This window comes from Schistocerca serialis, chromosome 5 (genome assembly GCF_023864345.2).
Source record: "Schistocerca serialis cubense isolate TAMUIC-IGC-003099 chromosome 5, iqSchSeri2.2, whole genome shotgun sequence".
Taxonomy (NCBI): Eukaryota; Metazoa; Arthropoda; class Insecta; order Orthoptera; family Acrididae; genus Schistocerca; species Schistocerca serialis.
In genome coordinates, this window is record NC_064642.1 from 620,681,613 (window position 1) to 620,705,468 (window position 23,856).

The 23,856-nt window shown below is 43.0% G+C and overlaps 1 protein-coding gene across 1 annotated transcript in view; it reads left to right on the forward strand.

Moving 5' to 3' along the window:
* LOC126482141 (chondroitin sulfate proteoglycan 4) overlaps window positions 1–23,856 on the forward strand; it is a 660,554-nt gene that overhangs the window by 42,322 nt on the left and 594,376 nt on the right. Inside the window, exon 2 of the mRNA XM_050106118.1 lies at window positions 11,790–11,953. Within this exon, the coding sequence (XP_049962075.1) occupies window positions 11,790–11,953 (164 nt within the window). The remainder of the gene's footprint in view (window positions 1–11,789; window positions 11,954–23,856) is intronic.

The following is a 23,856-nucleotide window of genomic DNA, read 5'->3' on the forward strand; positions in this document are numbered from 1 at the left end:
CTAAGTAACCTAAGGACATCACAAACATCCATGCCCGAAGCAGGATTCGAACCTGCGACCGTAGTGGTCTCGCGGTTCCAGACTGTAGCGCCTAGAACCGCACGGCCACTCCGGCCGACAAGTGCCACTTTACATTGGCTTGAATGTAGGATGTACCGTCAAGGCCCTGAGCCTTCATGTGAATTACTGCAGTTCGTTGTTACGTGGTAGGTTTGTTATGATTACACCAAGGCACGTCGCCAGTGATCATTTTTTTTTTTAGATAAAAATATCGGACTTTTGCATTATGTTGGGGAACCAAGGTACGCAGGTCGAACTTTATACGTATTTTTCTCTTCTTCAAGACATTCTGGACAACCTCTTGAACACTGTTACATTGCGATTTCTGACACAACCTCGCTGATGACACACTGCAGTTACACGTCCGCAACTTAATACTACCAACTCTCTGATTACTCAAATACACATCTCCTGTTTACAGTTGTTAGTTCAAAATGCCACCGTCACCACCGCGCTGACGTCGCTTGTGCGCCCTGAAATAAAATCAGTCTCGGAATTTTTTGGACAGGCAGTGTAAGAAATTTAAATTTAAGGCTTTGCTAGTCTGATCTAACACTTGTTATGCTTTACCCTCCCAGAATCACAGAACAGTCATATCTGTACCCAGAATACCACGCTAAGAGTCGAGTTGCAAGCAAAAATTTTACAAAGAGCAGTTATAGGCGACTGTAATCATTTCGAGGTACAATGTTTCGTCTCTGTAGAGCTCGCAAAATGCTTCGGAGATTCATTTGTGACGCTATGGTTTTGTTCACGGATTATCTATAAGAGCACTGAAACAAACAGAATAAAAGCTAAATTTAACGGTAGCCTGACAAAGTCATCGCTGTAACAGAACATTAGTAAGTCCCTAAATACGACTTAAAAATATAAGTTAAAGCTTCATTTCCGTATCTTTCTTCCGATATTCATACATTATCCGTCAAAATTATACAACTCGTCATTTGCAGAAGGCCTTTGTATTACAGAATTCGAATCAGGCAGTTTCGAACGTAAGTAACTTAAAAGTAGATTCCCTCGGCGAAGCGAAGCAGCTTACGTCAGCAAAGGCAACTCTTCTGGTCCAGACCGTAAACCTGTTAGATCCCTATCAGACAATTTTGATGTAACAACCCCATATTTAGCACTTATATACAGCTACCCTCTACGGCAAATATCTGCACCTAAGGACAGCACAGTGTTACAGATCACACAGACATACAAGAAAGCAAATAGAAGTAGTATCCTAAATTATAGACCAATTTCACTGTAATCTATTTGCAGCAGAATTCTGGAAGACATACTGTGTTCGAACTTTATGGTTGGCTGGTTGATATAGCGGGAAGGGACCAAACAGCAAGGTCATCGGTCCCATCGGATTTGGGAAGGAAGTCGGCGGTGCCCTTTCAAAGATACCACCACGCCATTTGCCTAAAGCGATTTAGGGAAATCACGGAAAACCTACAACAGGATGGCTGGACATGGGTTTGAACCGTCGTCCGCCAGAATTCGAGTCCAGTGTGCTAACCACTGAGCCATCTCGCTCGGTCAAACGTTATACACAGAAGGAAACCATACACTGGTGTATAGTCAACATGGATTCAAAAAATTTCCTTCTTGTGAAACACAACTGGCTCTCTATTCTCACGAACTAACGAGATCCATGAACCGGACATCTCGGATTGCTTTCATATTTCTGTATTTCCAGAAAGTCATTCTTCATGGGCACCTTCTAATCAGATTGCACGCATGTGAAGTATTGCCGCAGTTGTGCTACTGGACTCGTGATTTCCTTTCATTGCGGTCATAGTTTTTTGTAACTGAAGGAAAGTCACCGAGATATTTGGTGTTCCCCAAGGAAATGTTATAGACCCTCTGCTGTTCCTAATACACTACTGGCCATTAAAATTCCTACACCAAGATGACGTCCTACAGACGCGAAATTTAACGGACAGGAAGAAATTGCTGATATATGCAAATGATTAGCTTTTCAGAGCATTCACACAAGGTTGGCGCCGGTGGCGACACTTACAACGTGCTGACATAAGGAAAGATTCAAACCGATTTCTCATACACAAACAGCAGTTCACCGGCGTTGCCTGGTGAAACGTTGTTGTGATGCCTCGTGTAATGAGGAGAAATGCGTACCATCACGTTTCCGACTTTGATAAACGTCAGATTGTAGCCTATAGCGATTGCGGTTTATCGTATCGCGACATTGCCGCTCGCGTTGGTCGAGATCCAATAACTCTTAGCAGAATAAGGACTCGGTGGGTTCATGAGGGTAATACGCAATGCGGTGCTGGATCCCAACGGCCTTGTATCACTAGCAGTCGAGATGGCAGGCATCTTATCTGCATGGCTGTAACGGATCGTGCAGCCACGTCTTGATCCCTGAGGCAACAGATGGGGACGTTTGCAAGACAACAACCATCTGCACGAACAGTTCGACGACGTTTCCAGTAGCATGGACTATCACCTCGGAGACAATTGCTACTGTTACCCTTGCCGTATCACAGGAGCGCCTGAGATGGTGTACTCAGCATCATCATGGTGGCATCCGTGTTTGGCGACATTTCGGTGAACGCACATTGGAAGCGTGTATTTGTCATCGCCATACTGGCGTATCACCCGGCGTGATGGTTTGGGGTGCATTGGTTCCACGTCTCGGTCACCTCTTGTTCTCATTGACGGCAGTTTGAACAGTGGACGTTACATTTCAGATGTGTTACGACCCGCGGCTCTACCCTTCATTCGATCCCTGCGAAACCCTACATTTCAGCAGGATAATGCACGAACGCATGTTTCAGGTCTTGTACGGGCCTTACTGGATACAGAAAATGTTCGACTGCGGCCCTGGCCAGCACATTCTCCAGATCTCTCACCAATTGAAGACGTCTGGGCAATGGTGGTCGAGCAACTGGCTCATCACAATACGCCAGTCACTACTCTTGATGAACTGTGGTATCGTGTTGAAGCTGCATAGGCAGCTGTACCTGTACACGCCATCCAAGCTCTGTTGACTCAATGCCCAGGCGTATTAAGGCCGTCATTACGTCTAGAGGTGGTTGTTCTGGGTACTGATTTCTCAGGATCTATGCACCCAAATTGCATGAAAATGTAATCACATGTCAGTTCTAGTATAATATATTTGTCCAATGAATAACCGTTTATCATCTGCATTTCCTCTTGGTGTAGCAATTTTAATGGCCAGTAGTATACATATAAACGATTTAGTTGACAATCTGAGCGTCCTATTACATTGTTTGTAGTTGATACTGTCGTTTAGCGTCCAGCAATATCAGCAGAAGATCAAAACCAAGCGTGTGAAAGTGAAAATAACCTGAAAGTGGTTCAATGAAACCTGCCAAGCACGCAAGCGTGAACTGGAGAGTAATTGTGTAGGTGTAAATGTTAACAAAAATGTGAACATATCACTGTTTGTAGAGTAAGTTTTCTCCTCTTCGGCCACTAATTTTGCGAAAGAGCATGCTAGAAGAACGTGTTCTTCAGCAAGAACGTGTCTTTCCGGCGGCTACATGAAACATAATCGCGTGCGTGCTTGTGTGTGTGTGTGTGTGTGTGTGTGTGTGTGTGTGTGTGTATGTGCTCGACGTTTGTTCGAGCAGAGAGAGAGAGAGAGAGAGAGAGAGGAAAGGAAAGGAAAGGAAAGGGTTCCCTTTCAGAGGCCTTCCTGCTGCACTTCATACACTCAGTAAATAGAGCCTCGCAGCTGAGTTACGAGTGGAGGTGTTTGCTTGAGTAAAGCTGCTACACGTTCGCGGACTATTGCGACTAATCTAGATTTCCGCTCTAGACAGCACTAAGGCAGCAGCGCGTTCCTGCGTTAAATCCAGGCAGAGGGAAGCCACGGGCGACGGCCTTTTGTGTGGCACGGAGCCTGTAGAGATTACGCTAAATTACGGATACGAATGAGTCCTCTTCACGCACTACTCTCATGCGGTATAACCATTTGTCTTAACACCACATTAAATGTCGACAGAAATTACTGGAACTAGGCTACACTAGAAATTGCCTACAACCTTCTCACAAACTTCTTCATCATCACCACCATTATCACCTTCTTTTTCTTCTCCTTTTTAGATTCGTTCATTTAGAGAGCCCGTATACACTTCATTGCTGGCTTAGTGGTTTTTGCCATTCTGTTCTCTCAGTAAAGGCTACATGAGGGTCATCAGTTTTCTGATAGTTCTCTGTGTCTCACCACGGCCAAGCAGACTTTCTCCTCGAAAACACAGTAGTCGACCTTCCGTTTATTAATCGAAGTGTTATGTTCATTTTACTCAGCTATTCTTTCTTGTAGGAAAGAAAAGGAAAATGTTTTCTATACTGATAGACGGCATCTGACGAAGGAGATTAAAAAATATTTCTTCGTTTTGTAGAAGTCACTGATTCGGTTTCTTGAAAGACCCATTTTATGTGTGAAAACTGGAACAAGAGAACAGAATCATCTGAGATGTGATGCTTCAGAAAGATGCTGAAAACTAAGAGCACATAACAAAGATTCTCCACAAAATCATTGACGAACAGAAGATATGAAAAACGCTGTCTAGAGAAAGAGACAATGGGGTTGGTGTAAAGATAGGTTAACGTTTCTAGTCTTGGGGGAATCTGAAAAAGGCAGATGTTTATGCAACAAACAATTTAGGGCGTTAAGTGTAAGTATTTCTTGGAGGAGGGGGAGATTAGTGTTTAACATCCCGTCAGCAACGAGGTCATTAAAAACGGAGCACAAGCCCGGATTAGTGAAGAAAGAGCAAGGAAATCGGCCGTGCCCTTTCACAGGAACCGGCCCAGCACTTGCTGAAGCGATTTAGGGAAATCATGGAAAACCTAAATCAGGATCGTCGGACGCGGATTTGACCCGTTGTCCTCTTGAATGCGAGCCCAGTGTGCTAACTAACCACTGCGCCACCTCGCTCGGTAAGTATTACTTGGAGATGAAGAAAATGATAAGTAGAAGAAATCGTGGTAGCCGGCATAAGTCTGCCGCGTCATTTTGAAACAGTCAAAACAGCTAGCAAATCGCCTTTTGCCACTCTTTGAAACAGTATAATCAACTCTAAAAATTGTCGAAGTGTAAATTTTGTAGTTGTTTTGACCGTTTCAAAGTAACGCTGCCAAGCAGCCAGAAAGTTTTATTCGTAGTGTCGTAAACTATATTTACCACTAACTTGAATTACCATTTCTCTATTCCTACTATAATGTAGGAATAGAGAAATGGAATGTATTTTATTTATACTATTTATTTCTCTGAGTATTTCACAGACATTCTTGAACGGAACATTATCTAATCTGTTTCAACAAACAGCCATCAAAAGATTGATTTCACCCGTTTTCCTTGCATATAGTGCGTCACCGGATGCGGTCGAATATTCTCTTAATATCCTTGTAATTGTGTTTAAAAGAACTTGCCTATAGCATTGATTCGTGTACATGAAAAATACCAAGCTAGACCATGATAAAGGCTGCGTATTACGCCCTCCTCCGTAACAGGCAGCGTAGCTACTCCAGAGCTGGTAGCCTACTGCCACCAACTTTTTGTTGAAACCGAGCTAATGGTGATGGCATCTTTACATTTATGAATAATGTGTACAAACTGTGAGCACTTATTATGATTACGAATATTGTAGTGGCACGGGCCTGTACAATTGCTCGTTGCCATGATCATACTGGTTCCAGTAATCAGCTAGTGGAGCATTTTGCCATCACGCCTGTCTCGGTACGCGGTCAAAACTGCTTGGTCAATGAGCAAACGATGTTACCGAAACTTGGAACGCTTCGGCGGGATTGTTGCATGTGGAGTAAGTGAGACGTGAGGCTCTGCTCATTAACAGTTCCGACCTGGCGTGTATAAATTCCGATCGTCCAGGTGGCAAGTGCTACGGAATCGACGATGGTGCAAAGGAGGCAGCCGCCCTGAGGCCATCGTTGTTCATTCACGAACTGTCAGCAGACGTCTCCATTCGCCATCCTACAGGACCACATACTTGATATTCCAGACGCCATGTCGATGTACCGATGGTCGAACTAAGTCCCTCCCCAGATCCCGCTCCACTGGGCGTCCGCCGACGCCAGACGCTACCAGACGGACACGGGTGAGACTTCGCAGGCGGACATCACCACGCCACTGCAGGCCAACGGCGCGCCTTTCTAGTGGCATTGCCCCATGAGACAGCTGCGCCAGCACAAGACAGCTCTGCCTCTTCATTACCGCCCTGGGCCGTTGGTTGTAGCAACTGCTTGTTTCTCCACGGCAATGTATTCCACACCAATGACGAATTAGGGTCAGATGTCCAACCCGCTCCTTTCCCAACGCACCTGCAGGAATTGGTCATGAGACTTTGGTAGTAAACCAGTAGCATCCATTCAGAATGTGCTGGCACAATAGCTCTACGCTTAGCTTTCATGAGGGGGACTTCAGATGTACAAAGAATACATTAAAATAGTCCCGCCACCATCTCCGAACACCTACCATGTATAAACAGTAATGATGCGGCACTCTGAAACAGGACGAACGCCGAGAAGCTTACATCAAGGTCACATAGTTCCAAAGACTTGTATACCTTCTTGGCTTTTTCCAAGATCAGTGTGTAGTATGCCTTGAACCCGAAATACGAGCTGCGACAATAAAGCAATGAGACAGAGTTTCTTTGCAAGATGTGGCAACCCTGCAGGCTTGCGTAGGCACAATATCTTTGACCTTGGTCTATAAGCTGCTTCTAGTCCAAACGGCACATCGATGCAACTGCTCAGTCGTGAGTTGCCCTGTAATAAGTTAACACGTATTTGTGTCTCTTGTCACGGAACCGGAACTGCATAATATTGCGCAAAGGTATGCCATTTCTTTTTGAATTAAATTGGGTGAAAAAGCGACGACAACTTCAGAAGGCTTTTGGAGAGGATATTATGTCAAGAGATCAAGTTTTTCGTTGGCTTAAAATGTTTAGTAAAGGTAGTATGAATGTTGAAGATGAAGACCGCAGTGGACGACCATCAACCTCACGGACGGATGTCAACATGGCCAGGGTGCGTAAACCCGTACAATCTGATCGAAGATTATCCATGAAAATGATTGGAGAAGAACTGAACATCAATCTAGAAACGGTTCGTCTAATAATAACTGAATATCTTGGTATGAGAAAGAACTGTGCAAAAATGGCCCCCAAAAATCTCACACCACAACAGCGAGAAACACGGAAAAATGTCGCAGCCGATCTGTTAGAGCAAACGGAAATCAATCCAAAATTGTTGAGAAGTGTTATCACTGGTGACGAAAGTTGGTTTTTTCAGTGCGATCCAGAGACATATCGCCAAAGTTCGCAGTGGTGCGCAAAGGGATCACCCTGACCAAATAAAGCTCGCATGTCAAAGTCAAAAGTGAAATGCATGCTTGTGCGATACTTTGATTCCAAGGAAATTTTCCTTAAAGAGTAGGTGCCTCCTGGACGGACAGTTAACCAATATTACTACAAAGAAATTTTAGAAAGACTTTGTAAATGAGTTCTTCGTGTCCATGCCAACATTGCTGATAATTGGATTCTGCATCACGATAATGCGCCATCCCATACTGCTCTGTTAGTGTAGCAATTTTTAACCTCAAAACAAATTTCATTACTACCACAGCCTCCGTATTCACCAGATATCGCTCCGTGCGACTTCTTTCTGTTTCCAAGAGTCAAGACGTCGGTCAAGGGACACCATTTTCAAGCAACACAAGATGTCCAAAAAGCTATGACGAGGGTCTTGGAGGATATTACAGAAGATGAGATCCAGAAATGGTATCATCAGTGGCAGAAACGCTGGAAAAAGTGTTTGCAATCAGAAGGGTACTACTTTGAAGGAGACAACACTAAACTTGAGGAAAACGGTAAGCAACTTTTTTTTCCACATCAGTCTCATTACTTTACTGTCGCACCTCGTATGCTGTTGCAAAGATCAAGTGGGTATTTAATCTCAAAATCTATATGTATTTCATTACAAAATTGATACGTGTATTTTATCAAGTAACGTACAACTAAGGGAGGCATATCCAGAGAACTTGGATTTATGGACGTTACGGATTCTTCCTTTGACTAAGAAAACACTTTTGCTTGCCGTTATGTTTGGAACTTTGCTGTAGCCTTAACTTCTCCGGCGATCGTTCCGTTTCAGGCTGCCACGTCATCACTACTAAAATATGATGTTTCGGGATGGTGTCGAACCTATTTTAATATATTTTTGGTACATGTGAAGTCCCGCTAATGAAAACAAGAGTCCGAAACGTCAATACGTACCAGAATTTTGGTTATGCCTCCCTTAGCTGTATACCGCGTGATCCCTATAGTATGTAACTGGAAAGCTTCACATGTCATACCAATACACAAAAGAGAAAATAGACCCACATCGCTAACGTCGGTTTGCAGTAGGATTTTGAAACATACGAGATACTATGTTAGAACATTGTAAGTTACCTCGAAGAAATCGATTTATTGACATACAGTCAAGACGGGTTCAGAAAATTTTATTCTTGAGAAACACAACTGGCTCATTATTCTCATAAAGTAATGAGCTATCGACAGGGTATCTCCAACTGGATCCATATTTGTAGATTTCCAGAAGGCTTTTGACACATTCCTAACAAGAAACTTGTAATCCATATTGCGTTCCTATGGAGTGTGTGGTGTATCGTTTCAGTTGTGCTACTGGATTTGTGATGTCCCGTCAGGAAAGTGGCAGCTAGTAATAACTGACGGAAAGGCCTCGAGTAAAACAGAAGTAATATCTGGCTCTCCACAAGGAAGTGTTATAGGCCTTGTGCTGTTCCTGATATACATACAGGATTTAGGAGACGATTTGAGCAACTCAGTTACATTGTTCGCAGATGGTGCTGTCATTTACCGTATTCTGAAGTCATCAGAGATCAAAACCAATTGCAAAATGATATAGCAAAATATCTGTATCGCGCAAAAAGTGGAAATTATGAAAAGTGTGAAGTCGTCTACAGGAGTACTAGAACGAATCCGCTAAATTTCGGTTACAGGGTAAAACACACAAATCCAAAGGCTGTAACTTCCACTAAATACTTAGTGATTAAAATTACGAATAACCTAAATCAGAACGATCATGCAGGTAATGTTGTGGCGAGAGCAAACCAGAGACCGCGATTTATTGGTTGAATGCTTAGAAAATGCAACAGGTCTGCAAAATAGACTGCCTACACTACGCTTGTCCTTTCTTTTGTGAAGTACTGCTGAGTGGTATGGGATCAACATCAGATAGTTAAATGTTGTATGGATCATTTTACAAGGTAAATCGTAATGATGCTCAGAGTCATTTTACATTCAAATCGCAAATTAATTTGTGCAATCGGTTTCATTCTGAACATTTCTGAGTGAAAACTAAAACAGATGTGAGTTAGTAATTCCTACCTACCACCTTTTACAGATCACAGTAATAGGCATTCTTTTTCGAGATAGTAGGAGCTGTCGAGGAGAAACTTTCTCAGTTTGTTACGACATTTTACTTTGCTGTGTGTGAGACGCTTCACAGCACTGAGTAAGTGGTCAAAAATTTTTGTTGCAGCATTGTGCTGCCCTTTTGTGCTAAAGACAAGCTTAATGTGGAGAAATGAATTTCATTTTTCCTTCTGGTATTGTAATTATGTACTTCATTTCACCTTTTGGACTGTAGTGGGTTATTCACAATAAACTTTAAGAGGGAAGAAATATACTGTGAAGCAGTAGTCAGAATGCCCAAATCCTTAAATAGATGCCTACAAGGTGATAGTGGGTGAGCACCACATATTATTCTTACAGCACGTTTTTGCGCAATAAGGGATTTCTTTCTTAAAGATGAGTTACCCCAAAGCATTATTCCACATGACATTGTTGAATGAAAATACGTAATTATATCAAATTACTGGTTTGTCTCTCCTGAAGACTTACAATGATTCTAAGCGCGCATGTGACTGTATTAGGTGTTGTAAAATGTGTTTTATTTAAGTTGAAGTTCCCATCAATATGGACCCAAAAGATAGATTTTCCGCCCTATTTATTAGTTCCTCACCATGTGTTACATGTACCATTGATGTAGTAGCTCATGATGTATAGAACGGAAAATGTGTATTTTTAAGATTGAGGATAAGACCATTCGCAGAAAACCAGTCAATGATACTGTTAAGAGTTTGGTTTACCATTTCTTCTGTGTCTGTACATATGCCTGGGTTTATTACAATACTAGTGTCATCAGCAAAGAGAATTAATGCTGCTTGTTGTACACTAGACGGAAAATCGCTCATTATATGAGGAACAGTAGTGGGCCTAAGACTGAACCTTGGAGAACCCTATTTGTGATTTCTCCCCAGTCGGAATTATGTGCTTGGACTATATTGCTTGAATTACTAAGTACATCTTTCTGCATGCTCTTGGTCAAATGTGACATTACCCATTGGTTGGCTGTACCATCAGTCCCATAAAACGTCAATTTTTTAGGACCACACTATGATTCTCACAGTCAAATGCCTTAGAGAAACCGCAGAAAATGTCAGTCCACCCTATTTTATAATTCAATGCTTCTAACATCTGGTGAATGAACGTATAAATAACATTCTCAGTAGAGCAAGCCGCCTGAAACCCAAACTGTGATTTGCTAGGGATACAGTTGTTGCTAAGGCGATGTACTATTCTGGAATACATCATCTTCTCAAAAATTTTAGAGTGATGTCAGCAGTAAAACAGGTTAGTATTTTGACATTTCTCATATCACGTTTCTTAAATACAGGTTTAATACCAGCATATTTCAGTCTCTCTGAAAAATGTCTTAAGTTAGTGATACATTCATTACTGGGCTTATTCCACTGGAACAGATTTTTAGTATTCTATTGGAAACACCAAAAAAACCAGATGAGCTTTTATTTTTCAAAGAACATGTAATTTTCTTAGTTTCACAAGTTGGTATGACTGAATTATATGAAAGCTGCATTTTCTACATTCCGCTGGGATTTGGCTCTTGAATTGTTTGTCCCGATGTTTTCTGCTATTTTAAAGAAATGATTATTAAACGCATTTGCTACCTGTGATTCATCATTTTCATTAAACTAACTTATTAAATTGTAAATAACTTACCTTAGCGAGAGTACAAAATCTCAGATGTCTCGCGCGGCGCAGGGCGGCGCGGAAGACGTGGGAAAAGTTCATAGAAGTATCGCTTATTTTTTATTATCGCGAAACAAGAAAGAGAGTGCCACGGGTATGATATGCGGATTGGCGTGCCAATCTTTAAAACAAAAGCGCTTTTCGTTGCGGCAGGATCTTCTCGTGAAATTTCAGTCACCAACTTTCTCCTCAGAGTGTGAATTTTTTTTTTTTTTTTTTTTTTTTGCGCTCATCTACGGAGGAAGGAATGATCATCATAAAATAACAGAAAACCGAGCTCACACAGAAAGATCAAGTGTTTGGTTTTCCTGCGCGCTGTTCGAGAGTGGATGGAATTGTGAATTGTAGAGTAATAGCATAGATCTATATGAAACTGTTGTAAATAAAGAAATGCTTCCTGTCTCCACTATGTAAGTGACGGGAACTGCCCACACCTACCAATAAGAGAACGCAGCACATTTTCCTACTGTTCACTAAATCAGCCTATCTTGCTGTTAGGAGCTTAGAAAGGTGATGCATGGAGAGAGAGAGAGAGGAGGGGGCGGTGCGTGTTGTGCGGTGGCTGACGCCGGCCTGGCTGCCCTGCTGTTGCAGCGTCCTTCTACGGGGCGAGCTACATCGCGGTGCCGCTCCAGGACGCTCGCAGCACCACCGAGCTGGAGATGCGCTTCCGCACGCGGCGCGCCGACGCCATGCTCTTCCTGGCCGCCGGCCGCATCGACTACTGCCTCGTCATCCTCGAGACCGGCAGACTCAAGGTACGGTACGCCACAGCAGCCGCCGCCTTAAGGCCGGTTCCCACTAGAGCGTGGCAGCGCGTGGTGCGGCAACGGCAGCGGCAAGCGTTTTCCGCTTTGACGCGGCGGCTCGCGGAATTGGCATTCCCATCTGGAAGCGGCAGACGCTAGCGGTAGCCAACGACGGACAGCCACTGTGGTGCGGGGTGGGAACCACCGAAACGACCGGTGTGTTTGAATAACTATATCTTACACCTACATGAAGGAAAGACGAAGTTGGGTGAAGACACACAAATTTTTCATTTTCTGTACAATGTACTCTTTTACATATTTCATTATTCATGTTTTCTCATTTCAACATAAACAGATTTCATGACTACCGTTCATGAATGTTCACTATCTCCTAACACATTGAAACAATGTACGATAAAAGAGATTATTCAGATAGTTAAGCGAGACAAAAATTTAAAGTGTGATACGGTAGCAGGTACAGGAAAACACTAAAAACACAAAGCCTTGGGGGAAGGGATGAAAGTGGAAGCCACCTGATAGAATTTCGCACAGAGCATAATGTAATCATCGCCAGCACCTTGCTTAAGAATCATGAAAGAATAATACATACTTGGAACAAAGTTTTCGAAACCAGATTTTAAATTGTAAGATATTTCCTGGTGCAGAGGCAAACCTACAATAATTTATTGGTTATGAGCTGCGGTTTACAGCTAAAGAGACAGTAAACGGTAGCCAATTAAGGAAATGGAACTTGAATAAGTCAAGACCCACAGTTTTTCGATAATCTTAAAGTTACCGTAATGCAACGACTGACTGAAACAGAGAAAGGAATCCGCTAGAATACGAATGGATATCTTTGAGAGAAAAAGTGGTGAATGCAGCAGAGTATGTGAACGAAAAGAAGGTACAGTAGAAATCGTTAGATAAAACGTGATATATTAAATTTGACACGAGGGAAATATATAAAAATGCAGCAAATAAAGTAGGCCATGGGAAATAGAAATGTCTAAACATGACGTTGACAGAAAGTCCAAAATTGCAACTAGATTTTGCACTTGGAAAACAGGGGAATGAAAATGAGAAAGAACAAAGAAAACTTTGCTCAAAGGAGAAGCAAGTGTCAAGGACTCATCTGGCAAGCCAGAACTAAGCAAATAAGAGAAGGCTAGAAAGTGGAAGGAATATGGAGAGAGGAGAGGGGGAGGGGTTGTACAAACTAACATAAGCACAATGTTAGATTCCTGTGAAATGTCTGAACACGCAAGGCAATACTGATCCTACCACTTAGTTAAGTAGACACACTGAAGAACTGCGAAACTGTGTTTATAGCATTTGCATGTTTAGAGAAAGATTTTGACAATCTTAATTAAAACATTCTTTGAAACTCTAAAACATAGGGCCACAAGATTATCTACAACTTGTACAGAAACCAAACTGCATTTCTAAGACTTCAATGACTTGCAAGGGAAGCAGTAATTGAGAAGGCAGAAGTAGAGAGGATATAAAATGAAGACTGTGAATAGCAACAAAAGCGTTCTGAAAATGAAAATTTGTTCACATCGAATATAAATTCTAATATTTGGGTACAATTTTACAAAGGTATTTGTGTGGAGTGCAGCCTTGTATGTAAGTGAAACGTGGGCTATGAACAGTTCTGTCAAGAAGACAATGGACGCTTTCAAAACGTGGTGATCAATAAGAATGCTGAAGATTAGATATGAGGATCGTGTAACTAAAGAAAAGGAACGGAATTAAATAGAGCACAAATTTGACTACAAGAAGGGGTAAGTTGACATGACATATTATGAGGCGTCAAAGAGTGAGGACAAAGGGGTTGGGTGATAGTATTCTGGTAATAATCATCTGTTGAAATGCTGTTCTGCTATTTTATCGATTAATGTAAGCAGTGAATTTACTATTCCATGCACTTCTCCACAAAACATTTAAACCAAAACTGAAATCAGCTGAACACCAAATCTTTCAACCACTGTCTGACAACTACTGCATTCTCTTTCAACTTTCTATAACTATCACTGGCTAGCCACACACACACATAAAGATATAAGGAGGACAGAAATAAACAAACATTAGTTTTCAGCATATAATTCTTTAGATTGGCAACATGCACATAAACAAACCAAACAGGAAGGGACATAAGGTGAACACACTGTAGTTATGACTTCAAATCAGTGTTTTCGGTAAAATGTCTACAGCTAGTGACAGAAGAAAAAAGAGCAAACATGAAAATGTGCGTATGTTCCATAATCTAAGTTTTAGTTCAACCTCCAGCATGTGACCAGTGAGGGGAAACGCAGATGTCCGCCAAAAACTCGATTCACTGTAAGTAATCAGTTGTTGTTGTTGTTGTGGTCTTCAGTCCTGAGACTGGTTTGATGCAGCTCTCCATGCTACTCCATCCTGTGCAAGCTTCTTCATCTCCCAGTACGTACTGCAGCCTACATCCTTCTGAATCTGCTTAGTGTATTCATCTCTTGGTCTCCCTCTACGAGTTTTACCCTCCACGCTGCCAATACTAAATTGGTGATCCCTCGATGTCTCAGAACATGTCCTACCAACCGATCCCTTCTTCTAGTCAAGTTGTCCCACAAACTTCTCTTCCCCCCAATTCTATTCGATATCTCCTCATTAGTTATGTGATCTACCCATCTAATCTTCAGCATTCTTCTGTAGCACCACATTTAGAAAGCTTCTATTCTCTTCTTGTCTAAACTATTTATCGTCCCCGTTTCACTTCCATACATGGCTACACTCCATACAAGTACTTTCAGAAACGACTTCCTGACATTTAAATCTATACTCGATGTTAACAAATTTTTCTTCGTCAGAAACGCTTTCCTTGCCATTGCCAGTCTACTTTTATATCCTCTCTACTTCGACCATCGTCAGTTATTTTGCTCCCCAAATAGCAAAACTCCTTTACTACCTTAAGTGTCTCATTTCCTAATCTAATTCCATTAGCATCACCTGACTTAATTCGACTACATTCCATTATCCTCGATTTGCTTTTGTTGATGTTCATCTTATATCCTCCTTTCAAGACACTGTCCATTCCGTTCAGAGTAATCAGTTATTCACATAAAAAAAGATGTGAACTGTTTTATAATCTGCAAGTATCACATATCAAAACAAAACTGAATCATTCTAGATTCCACCGAAGATGCCTTAAAGTAAAAGGCTAAACGTGTCTTGAACCAATAAAGTACACTGGATAAAGAAAAAAACGTTAGTTACTTCCAAAGGAAATAATCAATAGTTGTAGATAATTAGCAAATTACATCTTATGACATACCAGCAAATTAGTCTCGGTTTAACTTCTCATTACACACGCTATTAAATGCTGTTTAAAAAAATTCATCTATCCCTTCTGAAAAAACTGTAGTTTCTTTCATATCTTGGTAGTTAAACAGATTTTGGATATTTATCATGCGACGAAATACATGAGTTTTTACAAGTTATCGTTTGCAAAAAAACACGTTTCGATTTCTTGAACCGTTTACGAAATTTGCAGTTGATACAACCACATGGTTTACGACGAGCAGGACGAAGTATCGGTCGCGTCGCGAGCGACCCGCGCGCGGTCACCGCACAACCCGTCCGCCGACATATCATTCAATATCTCGAGAACGGTGATAGCTATCGTTCTGCTCTCAGCTTTAAAAACAATTTCGATATGTTAACTAAATTTCATTCGCAATAATGTATTACCTAAAATGAACTGTACGCAAAGTCCACGCAATGCGTTTTTACCTCTGCACACTCATTCAAATTTCGTGTAAAGGTTTACGTAAATGCGATACAGCAAGTAACCACGACGAATAACGAAAAGAAATTCGGTCCTTTATCTAGAGAAGACATCAGGCTGTAACATGCCCAAGAATCAAATTTTTCTACCGAATAGTTTCCTTGGAATCGGATGATAAGTATTGCATAGCTGCCGCCGCGTCCGCGCCAGCGGTTCGGCGAAAGTTCGTGTGGCCCAGGCTGCCGTACCTGACGTCACGCTCAGCGCGTTCTGTGATTGGCGGCGCGCACCTGGAGCGCGGCACGCGGCAGCGGAAGCGGTTCGACATGGTCAAACCGCGATGCAGAGCCCGCCGCGCCTTGCCGCTGACGCCATTTCCATGGCAACCACGCCGCTGACGCGCAGTTTTGACGCGCGGCAGCCCTAGTGGGAACCGGCCTTTAGACTGCTTCAGGACGCCACGCCGCCCTCTTTCTGGTGCCAGAGTACCAAGAATTGCACAAACGTAAACAGATTCAGTTAAGGCGACCACACTCTGCCTATCTAAACCATGTTAATTTAGGCAAGTATTTGATCCATTTCTGAAAAAAAAACTATTTGATGCAGGACCTCAATATTTTACTGTAAGTTACATGATGCTAATAGAGTCAACTGTACTAAAATCAACTTTATCCATTTCATAGTTTTTAAGAAATACTTTTTTAAATTTATTAACAAAAAATATTAAGTTTTTTCTGCAGAAAATATTTTTTGTGACCTTCCCAATGGGGGAATATTAATGAATGTAGTACCAGAGGTGGCTTTTTATGTTATACAGAGTCTCTGAAAATTTCATTCACTTAGCTAAGTTTCTGATATATAGGGGCATGTTGTTGTTGTGGTCTTCAGTCCTGAGACTGGTTTAATGCAGCTCTCCATGCTACTCTATCCTGTGCAAGCTTCTTCATCCCCCAGTACCTACTGCAGCCTGCATCCTTCTGAATCTGCTTAGTGTATTCATCTCTTGGTCTCCCTGTACGATTTTTACCCTCCACGCTGCCCTACAGTACTAAATCGGTGATCCCTTGATGCCTCAGAACGTGTCCTACCAGTCGATCCCTTCTTCTAGTCAAGTTGTGCCACAAACTCCTTCCCAATTTTATTCAATACTTCATCATTAATTATCTGATTTATCCATCTAATCTTCAGCATTCTTCTGTAGCACCACATTTGGAAACCTATTCTCTTTTTGTCTATACTATTTATCGTCCCCGTTTCACTTCCATACATGGCTACACTCCATACAAATACTTTCAGAAACGACTTCCTGACACTTAAATCTATACTCGACGTTAACAAATTTCTCTTCTTCAGAAACGCTTTCCTTGCCATTGCCAGTCTACATTTTATATCCTCTCTACTTCGACCATCATCAGTTATTTTGCTCCCCAAATAGCAAAACACCTTTACTACTTTGTGTGTCTCATTTCCTAATCTAATTCCCTCAGCATCACCCGACTTAATTCGACTACATTCCATTATCCTCGTTTTGCTTTTGTTGATGTTCATCTTATACCCTCCTTTCAAGACACTGTCCGTTCCGTTCAACTGCTCTTCCAAGTCCTTTGCTGTCTCTGACAGATTTACAATGTCATTGGTGAACCTCAAAGTTTTTATTTCTTCTCCATGGATCTTAATACCTACTCCGAACTTTTCTTTTGTTTCCTTTACTGCTTGCTCAATATACAGATTGAATAGCTTCGGGGAGAGGCTACAACCCTGTCTCACACCCTTCCCAACCACTGATTCCCTTTCATGTCCCTCGACTCTTATAACTGCCATCTGCTTTCTGTAAAAATTGTAAATAGCCTTTCGGTCCCTGTATTTTACCCCTCCCACCTTCAGAATTTGTAAGATAAAGGGGCATATGTATTGAAAATTTTAGTTTGCGGGAAATTAACTTTAAAGAAAAAACTTTTGAAATTTGTTACTTACAGTTAATTACAACTGTCCTGCTGCATATGATGGCCCTTCTTTGGCCTCTAGCAGGTGTTCTAGCTTCTTTTTCATCTTCCTGGAAGTTTGTCTTGCTTTCTTAGCCGTATTGGATGCAGATCTGTCTGCATCGGCTATCCTCATTTTGTCGCTATGTTGCAGCCCAGTGATCACATTTTCACCAGGATTAATTCCCAGCTATTTTAGTACCCAACACTTGCCAATATTACCGCAATTGAATGTAATAACAGCATCATGATATCCTAGTTTCACTGTATGCATGCCTACAAATACAGTTTTAGGAAGGCGGTTCCAAATTATGCTGTTGAAACATTCGTTTGGGTTCTTTGTCTGCCCATACAGAAATTTCCTTAGAAGGTCAGGATGAGCCAAGTCTCTGAAAATAGGCCTAACTGCTGCAATAACTGCAGCAGGAAGAGAATGCTAGTGAGAATAAGATTCTCCAGTTGCCTGAGTCCTATTGTATTTGCACCACGAATTTTCTCCTGATGGACACAATCCATGACATGGCTTATCATCAGTAGAAGACTTATGGAAGAATAAGGCCCAGACATCTCTCTTCATTGCTCCAGATTTTCTTTATTTCTCCTAATTGCCTGCCCATAGTGTGCCCGTAAGTTTTCTGTAACAACTACTCGCAATCCCACTTGAACAAAACTAACCGCGTGTTTGAAGGCGTGTTGTTTACGAACAGCAGAAACAAAAGAATACCGACCGTTGCAGTCCAAGGTTAGCCAACACACTCGGGAGTAAAAAAAAATCTCTAACGTGCAATGTAGGGGATATAAAGATCTAAAATACACTCCTGGAAATGGAAAAAAGAACACATTGACACCGGTGTGTCAGACCCACCATACTTGCTCCGGACACTGCGAGAGGGCTGTACAGGCAATGATCACACGCACGGCACAGCGGACACACCAGGAACCACCAGGAACCGCGGTGTTGGCCGTCGAATGGCGCTAGCTGCGCAGCATTTGTGCACCGCCGCCGTCAGTGTCAGCCAGTTTGCCGTGGCATACGGAGCTCCATCGCAGTCTTTAACACTGGTAGCATGCCGCGACAGCGTGGACGTGAACCGTATGTGCAGTTGACGGACTTTGAGCGAGAGCGTATAGTGGGCATGCGGGAGGCCGGGTGGACGTACCGCCGAATTGCTCAACACGTGGGGCGTGAGGTCTCCACAGTACATCGATGTTGTCGCCAGTGGTCGGCGGAAGGTGCACGTGCCCGTCGACCTGGGACCGGACCGCAGCGACGCACGGATGCACGCCAAGACCGTAGGATCCTACGCAGTGCCGTAGGGGACCGCACCGCCACTTCCCAGCAAATTAGGGACACTGTTGCTCCTGGGGTATCGGCGAGGACCATTCGCAACCGTCTCCATGAAGCTGGGCTACGGTCCCGCACACCGTTAGGCCGTCTTCCGCTCACGCCCCAACATCGTGCAGCCCGCCTCCAGTGGTGTCGCGATAGGCGTGAATGGAGGGACGAATGGAGACGTGTCATCTTCAGCGATGAGAGTCGCTTCTGCCTTGGTGCCAATGATGGTCGTATGCGTGTTTGGCGCCGTGCAGGTGAGCGCCACAATCAGGACTGCATACGACCGAGGCACACAGGGCCAACACCCGGCATCATGGTGTGGGGAGCGATCTCCTACACTGGCCGTACACCACTGGTGATCGTCGAGGGGCACTGAATAGTGCACGGTACACCCAAACCGTCATCGAACCCATCGTTCTACCATTCCTAGACCGGCAAGGGAACTTGCTGTTCCAACAGGACAATGCACGTCCGCATGTATCCCGCGCCACCCAACGTGCTCTAGAAGGTGTAAGTCAACTACTCTGGCCAGCAAGATCTCCGGATCTGTCCCCCATTGAGCATGTTTGGGACTGGATGAAGCGTCGTCTCACGCGGTCTGCACGTCCAGCACGAACGCTGGTCCAACTGAGGCGCCAGGCGGAAATGGCATGGCAAGCCGTTCCACAGGACTACATCCAGCATCTCTACGATCGTCTCCATGGGAGAATAGCAGCCTGCATTGCTGCGAAAGGTGGAGATACACTGTACTAGTGCCGACATTGTGCATGCTCTGTTGCCTGTGTCTATGTGCCTGTGGTTCTGTCAGTGTGATCATGTGATGTATCTGACCCCAGGAATGTGTCAGTAAAGTTTCCCCTTCCTGGGACATTGAATTCACGGTGTTCTTATTTCAATTTCCAGGAGTGTATATGCCGAAAAGTGGGTGACAGAAAAGTGAGCGTCGCACATAAACACACGTGGTAGGAAAATGGTCTTTAAATGCTAGAAAAAAAACATTTCAGCAAAACGTTTCAGAGTACTTAAATAAAACCTTAATCTATCGAAATATGATGAAAACGGAAAATCGACTTTTTTCGACCTGGACCACGGTGTGGTCCCCTTACGTTACTTTGTCTGTGAGGTTGAAGATCATCAGTGCTGATCGTTCGACTGTTTATTTATTGGTTGGTTGTTGGTAATTACCGAATGTGAAGGAAACTACTCTTCGTGCACTGACGCATTCTATCCTACAGCTCAGTGCCAATATACATGAGGATATTTAACAGGATAATTCGTGAAAGGTGACTCATCGCTACCAATTTCCTATAGTTTCCATAAAAATGGAATATTGTGATGACGGTCAGACGCTCAGAACTTCGAGGAATGTAAATAACCTCTGCGAATCGGTGCACAGGTTGTCCATGACTGAAGTTCCAGTTTAAAAACGCCCAGAATGTGAACAGAATATTGTTGACGCGGGGTGAAACGTCGAAAGGGGGAAAACAATGAAAATTTCACCAACAGATGGCACTCTAAGCATCAGAATGTTCACATCAAAAGACGTGCGACATACACCTGCCTCTCAGTCTGCGTCCGAGATGCACAAAATCACTGTCTCCATGAACGACCTCTCGCTTTTACAAGAAAGATGGCTGTGCACCAGTAGCTCTGCACACGTTCTGAACACTGAAGGGTATGAAAAAAAAAAGCATTGGTCCGATGTCTGCTAAGGGTCTGGAGAAAATGATTACAAAATTCGAAAAGACAGGTTCTTTCGAAGTTCATTGTGGCAGAGGAAGGGAAGATGTTAATCTGACATCTGTCAAAGATGTGGCCACAGCATTGGAGGAGGGATTTACAAACGCACATTGCATAAAATCCTACAAAACATAGTGCATTGCCATCCATAAAATCACCCACGTCAGGAGTTGCTTCCTGCTGACGTGTACAGCAAACCAAACGTTCGCCGTGGAATTTCTTGCTAGCACAGAGGTGGAAAATCAAAGGCCATGGAATATTCTGTGAACAGACGAGTCCCACTACCTTCTCCAACGACATGTCAATAAGCAGAATTGCAGGTTATGACAAACAGAAAAATCCGCACACACAACAACTTGTACCACGTCAAAGGCTGCCACGCTGAGTGGCCGCGCGGCTTGAGGCGCCATGTCACGTACTGTGCGGCCCCTCCCGCCGGAGGTTTGAGTCCTCCCTCGGGCATGGGTGTGTGTGTTGTTCTTAGCCTAAGTTAGTTTAAGTGGTCCGAAAGTCAAGGGACCGATGACCTAAGCAGTTAGGTCCCTTAGGAATTCACACACATTTGAACTGGTTTTTTTTTCTCCAAGGGTGACTGTATGCTGCAGATTGAGAGCATCATTTATCGTAGGTTCGTATTTTTTCTAGAAGATGAGTCCCGCGGGTCCTGTTCCCTGTACAGCCACTGGCAAAAGCTATGAGTTTCTTCTGCGCGCGAAAGTCATTCCAACCCTTCAACGCAATGGATGTGTAGTTAGGACCATTTTTATACAAGATGACGCTCCTTCGCACATTGCACTGCCAGTGAAACAGCTGCTGCACTGGCGTTTCGCGAATGCTATAAGTATCAGCCGTCATTTCACTACAGCATAACCGTCCACAGCATTTGATGTCAATCCCTGTGACTTCTAACTGTCGGGTTATCCCAGTGCTCCAAACACAAACGTAGCTGAACTGAAGGCACTCATTGTGCTGTGCATTCTGAACGTGGCCACCGACACACTCCGATCGGTTGTGGAGTATGCTCTTTCTCAATTTCAGCTTGTGGCAGAAAACGGTAGACAGAATATCGAATATGTTGCTCGCAAGCCATCGTATTGTCTTTTGTAGCCGATCCCATTTACGTTAAGACGCTATCTGTTAATAAAATTTTCCTCAGTTTTATTTATTTATTTGTTTGTGCTTGGAATCATACACGCATATTAACCCGGCCCAGGGTGCTTAGAGCCCCCTTCTCTAAGCGCACTTGGGTAATTCCCAGCAGGCGCGTCTATGTCGCGGGGGTGGGTCCGGCTTTCGAGCTGCTGGGGACCCAGTATCGCGGGGTATAACGCGTTACCCATGCCCAGGGTTACGGGTGAAGACCACATCGGCAAGGAAGGCGAAGAGGATGGACTTCGGTACGGCGGACTTGGCGTAAGTGGCACCTCATTCCCAGAGGAACCCAAGGGAGGGATAGACAGAGTCCCTGATCCCAGAAAGGCAATCGTCTAGTGGAAGAAAACCATGAATGAAAATCACCTGGTCCTCCAAAATGGGGGTTTAGGCGTTGGACCTGCACTCCACCCTAGCAAAAGAAATCAAATGAAAAACCTGTCAATTTGGCCTCGGAACGGAATGGATCAAAACGAAGACAACAGGCACGAAAAAGGACAATGAGAATTGCAACATGAAATATACAGGGAATTTCTACAAAGAAACGTGAGGTCTTTAAAGAAATAATACGCCTTGATGTCGACATAGTGGGCCTAACAGAAACCAAAGTGGAAGGGCATGGTACAGAAGAGACAAGTGATTACATATACATTTATAGTGGCGTACCAAAGGAACAACGAGCCCAAAGTGGAGTTGCCATTGCCATAAAGAAACAACTCAAGAAAAACCTAACCACCTGGGAATATGTCAGTGATAGAATTCTGCAAGTACAGATGAAAATAAAGGGCCATCCTGTGGTGATTATTGTGGTCTATTCACCAATCAACGAAGCTGATGTAGCAAAGAAAGACTTATTCTACACTCAACTGACAAGATCTCTTGAAAATATAGGGAATCGCAAAGAAGTCATTTTACTAGGAGACCTAAATGCCAAAACAGGATGGAAAGCTAATGACAATATGGTGAAGAAACCATAAATGATAATGGTGAAAGATTGATAGAATTCTGCATGCAAAATGACTTAAGAATTATGAATGGATGGTTCAAGCATAAGGACATCCACAAATACACATGGACGAAACCAAGCGTTAACCTCAAGTCCATTATAGACTATGTCATAATAAAGCAAATAACAAAGCTAGCAGTACAAGACGTGAGGGCTATGAGAGGTGCAGAGTGCGGATCAGACCATTTCGTCCTAATGTCTAAGATATTATTCAAGTTTATCAAAGACGCAGAAATTCAAGCGGAAGCCGAACCTGAGAAAGCGAATAATATTCAATATAATTTACAAAGCCTTGACCATAGTTCTACCCGCTTCTTGTACCAGTAAAGGCTAGCGGAAAAACTTGCTGCCATTGAAGAAACCTCTACAGATAAGATGTATGAGATGGTTAAAGAAGCCATCCATAACGCAGCTTATGAAGCACTGGGAAAAAAAGAAATCCTAAAGAGTAATAGAATATGTGATGACTGGTGGAACCACTCGGTACAAGAGAAGGTAGAAAGTAAGAAGAAAGCTTATAATAAGTGGCTGAACTCAAGATCAGACAATGATTGGCTGGAATACAGAGAGCAGAGAAAAGATGCAGAGAAAACAATAATTAAAGCAAAAAACGAAGCCAGGCAGAAACCCGGTGAAGACATAGAAAAAAGCATGGGGAATACACGAGCAAATAAAGCCTGGAAGGTATTAAAAACAATGAGAACACAGAATAAAGATAAAGCAAATATAAATCTCATTAGCATACAGAAATGGGTACAACATTACCAAGGACTACTAACTGAGAACAGAGCTGCATTCACTGAGAACCCACCAGGCATTGAAATCAGGAATGATAATATACCACCGATAACCCCAAAGGAAGTCCAAATTGCAATTAATGCCATGAAAAACAGAAAGTCGCCAGGTCCAGGATCAATTTATATAGAACTGGTT